Raw genomic sequence first — 3630 nt, 5'->3', positions numbered from 1 at the left:
TCCAAATTGCACTATAACCATGTAGATAACAAGAATCTGGTCTTAGGTGTGGGGAATACTCTTCCTTTAATAATAATAATTAAAAAAAAATGTCTATTGTATTAACTTAGAGAAAGTAAAATGTGTATCACACTGACATTCTAAAATAATAAAAAATTAAGACCACACTAGTTATAAACAGTGCCTTGTTTTCAAAAAAGAAAAATTTAAATACTCAGGCACTAAGCATTAGACTACCTGGAACTCTAGGATTAAGTCTAGTGCCATAATCCTTATTCAAAAGTAGCAACACAGTAATAGTGAATAAACCCAGATATTCACCAGTTAAAATTATGAATTGAAGTGTATCAATATCAGATCTTTATCATGAAGAGGTTGATGCCAGATGACAAGACTGGTTTTTCCAAAGTTTGATGCTCAGAATATGGCAGCCTCATGAATAATTGGTAATCATTCTTTAAGACTGATACTTGTAATCAGTTTAGGAAGCAAAAGAATCCACACAAAGTGTGAGGATGCTAGGAAGCAGAGAGCAACAGAGTATCATGTCAGCATTTCTCTTTTACTCAAAATATCTTCTGTAGTTATGTTGTTCTAGAAGAGATTAATGAACCATGGATAATGAATGACCAAGGACTATTCATCTTCAGATTTTTTTAATTGAAACATCCACTGGGCTTTAAATAACAGATACAAAAAAAAAAAAAAAAACCTTTGGATCAGAAAGTGCTGTGCTTTCTCTTTTGTTAAGAAACCAGAGGGTCACTGAATTTGCCTTAGAAACTAGTTGTTCTTTGTGGTTGGAACTAAGTAACTTACTTGCCCATGTACAAGATGCAGAACTCTTTGCTGCAACCCATGCCATTTTTACTGTAGAAATTGAACCTGTGCCATAAAGACACAGTACTAATCCATAAATCTTATCTATCATAAAAGTAGCAAATATGGCAAGTGGCAAGGCAAGATAAAATTAAGGAAAGTGAATAACTTACCAAATAAGAATCTGTTATTCCAGAGAATTCTCATTTTGATTTGAAGAAGAGATTGAATTTTTACCTCACACCTTATAACAGAAAGTAGCAGCAGACCCACTATTACATACTGTACTAACGGGATAAGATACAACTCTTAACTTTGCATAATCTGTGTAAAAAAGATATGCTTGACATTTGTGGAATGTCATTTCTCTTTATAGAATTATAGGCAAGATTTCTCCAATAAAACTTAACTTAAGCCAGTTATAAAACTATAACTTCACATCAAAATTTAAAAAAGTTAAAAAATGGGTTTGAATATGTACATATCACAGAGGAGTGCTTGAATGTTCCTGCAGATTATGTTGCTGGTCAGATTCCAGTCTACTTTCCACCTTCAAAATTGGCTGAGTCATCTGATCTTGGGGTAGATTAAGTTCTGATGAAGCTGGGCAGGATAATGAAGTTGTCAAAGGCTGCATCTCGGTGCATGTTTCTTCAGATTCAGTTTTTATCCTCATACACTGGGAGTCGACTTCTAATTCTCGCTTTCCAGTTAAACCACAGTCCATGTTAGAAGTGCTTTCTGGGTTTTGAGTTGCTTCCACAACAGGATGGTACTGTTTAAGCCTTATATGCCAGGCTAAACTGCACACTGCTGACACTGTTTTGAACTGATGAATGACATTTCTGGGGATGAAGTAGATATCATTGTCGCATAACTGAATTCTAGCATAACGAATGCCTTCTCGCCTCATTTGGTTTAGTTTAGCTTCATCCACCCACTGTACACACTGAAGGGAGGAAAAAAGGTGCATAGTGCTTAAAATAATATGCCACAATTTAGTCAAATAAAATTACCACAAGAAAACAGTGGAGCCAAAATATACACTAACAACAATCAAAGTTAAGCAATATTAAATAGAGTACACCTTTCTAAAATTTCCTGTTATGCTCTGGAAACATTTTCCCTCATATTTTACTACTCTCTAGTAATAAAATAGGAGCCCTGGTAGCACAGTGGTGAAAGCATTTGGCTGCTAACCAGTCAGCTGTTCAAACCAACCAGACAGTATGGGAGAAAGATAAGGCAGTCTGCTTCTGTAAAGGTCTGCAGCCTTGGGAAACTTCATGTGGCAGTTCAACTCTGTCCCATATGGTTGCTATGAGTCAGAATCAACTCTTCAGCATACAACAAGAACAAGTAATACAATACGGTTAACCCTTTCATGACCAAATTATTTTCTGCTTTGAATGTTTATTGATACCATGTGTTTTCAGTAATTGAAGGCATGCTGAAATCAAAAGGAAAAAAAAACTTTGAGGTAATATGAATTTTGATACAATTATGTGGGACACATGTCCCTAGTAGACTCTGATGATAGGATTAGTGGGGTGAGGCCATTTCTTCAGATTCACACAGTTATACAGACCCCTGCCAAGTAGCAGCACTTACTACAGCTGGAATAGCAGTTTCCCCAGAAACCTGAGAAGTTGAAAATATTGGTAGCTGATATATGTCCCACTGATCACGAAAGGGTTAAAGTGAAGATGGTCCATAGACTCATTTAAGTATTTCAAAGTACAGCTAAAATATCAATATTTTTGGCCACATATAGGGCAGCATTTTATCTTCTCCCTCAGTGCCTTTCACTCTTTTACAGTCCAGGTCAGAACAGGACCATCCTAGGCCCACATGGCATCCCAAAGATCGAAGGGACCTCAGGCATTCTGCTTGAGCAGCTCTGCTTTAAATGATTTTCAGCAAGCCCCCCACACATACAGCCTATATATATCCAACTATAAAAGAAAATACAAAGTAAACTGAGTACAGATATTTATTTTCAATATCTCATTCAAACAGGAATAAAAAAGCAAGAGTTATTACCTGGGAAACTGGAGGTTCATGAAGGTCTAACTGAAGTCTCTGTACAACATCAGTAAAATCCTCAGCATGAAAACAAATCACGTCTTTGGTTATACGAGGTTGGTCACTCCTAAGATTAATAAAATTACATTTTTGGGACAAATATCTCACAATGAAAAATGATGGTACAGTTTTCCTGTACCTGGAAAAAATGCTACTGCTAGCACAGAAACAAATGCATCAGTGCCTAAGGACTAAGTATATATCTGTTTCTTTAGTCAACTTAAAAATGTATTACAAAACACACCAATGAAACTGTTAAAAAAATTATAAAAATCAGATTAGTAGCAATATTTGAAATAACAATGGCTAAAACAAATAATTTTATCTAAATTAGTTCTATTTGGAGCCTTCCCACCACACTGTCCCACTATCTCCACATCATCCTATAAATAGAACTGTATCTTTGATAAGATTCAAAAATCTGTAAAATTTATTTGTCCAAGAAAGAGAAAATAGAATTCAAAGCTGAAAGCAGTATGTTTCTTTACCCTCAGGCATCCTCATTTCTTTCTCTCAAAACATTCTTACCATCAAGAAGGAATATAGTGGACAGAACACATCTCAGCCACATAAATATCATACTTTCTGGCTTTCAAAGTAAAGAAAAAAATTGAATGATCTTTAACTTGAAATACTTAGTGTCAAGCCATGACTGAACTATACATCTAAAAAAGTAATATAGAATATATAAACATATATAATATAAACTAGAATACATTTTATATA

The 3630-nt window shown here is 34.9% G+C and overlaps 1 protein-coding gene across 1 annotated transcript in view; it reads right to left on the bottom strand.

Moving 5' to 3' along the window:
- Positions 1-1303: 1303 nt before the first annotated feature.
- RSBN1 (round spermatid basic protein 1) overlaps positions 1304-3630 on the bottom strand; it is a 73808-nt gene continuing 71481 nt past the window's right edge. The window contains exons 6-7 of the mRNA XM_007949055.2: positions 2863-2971; positions 1304-1768 (exon numbers count right to left, since the gene is read on the bottom strand). Of these exons, the coding sequence (XP_007947246.1) occupies positions 1304-1768; positions 2863-2971 (574 nt within the window). The remainder of the gene's footprint in view (positions 1769-2862; positions 2972-3630) is intronic.

The sequence above is a fragment of the Orycteropus afer genome, unplaced genomic scaffold, assembly GCF_000298275.1.
Source record: "Orycteropus afer afer isolate SDZICR_OR568_19922 unplaced genomic scaffold, OryAfe1.0 scaffold00010, whole genome shotgun sequence".
Taxonomy (NCBI): Eukaryota; Metazoa; Chordata; class Mammalia; order Tubulidentata; family Orycteropodidae; genus Orycteropus; species Orycteropus afer.
Note: the sequence above shows the minus strand (reverse complement) of the source record. Positions and strands in the feature narration are given on the sequence as shown.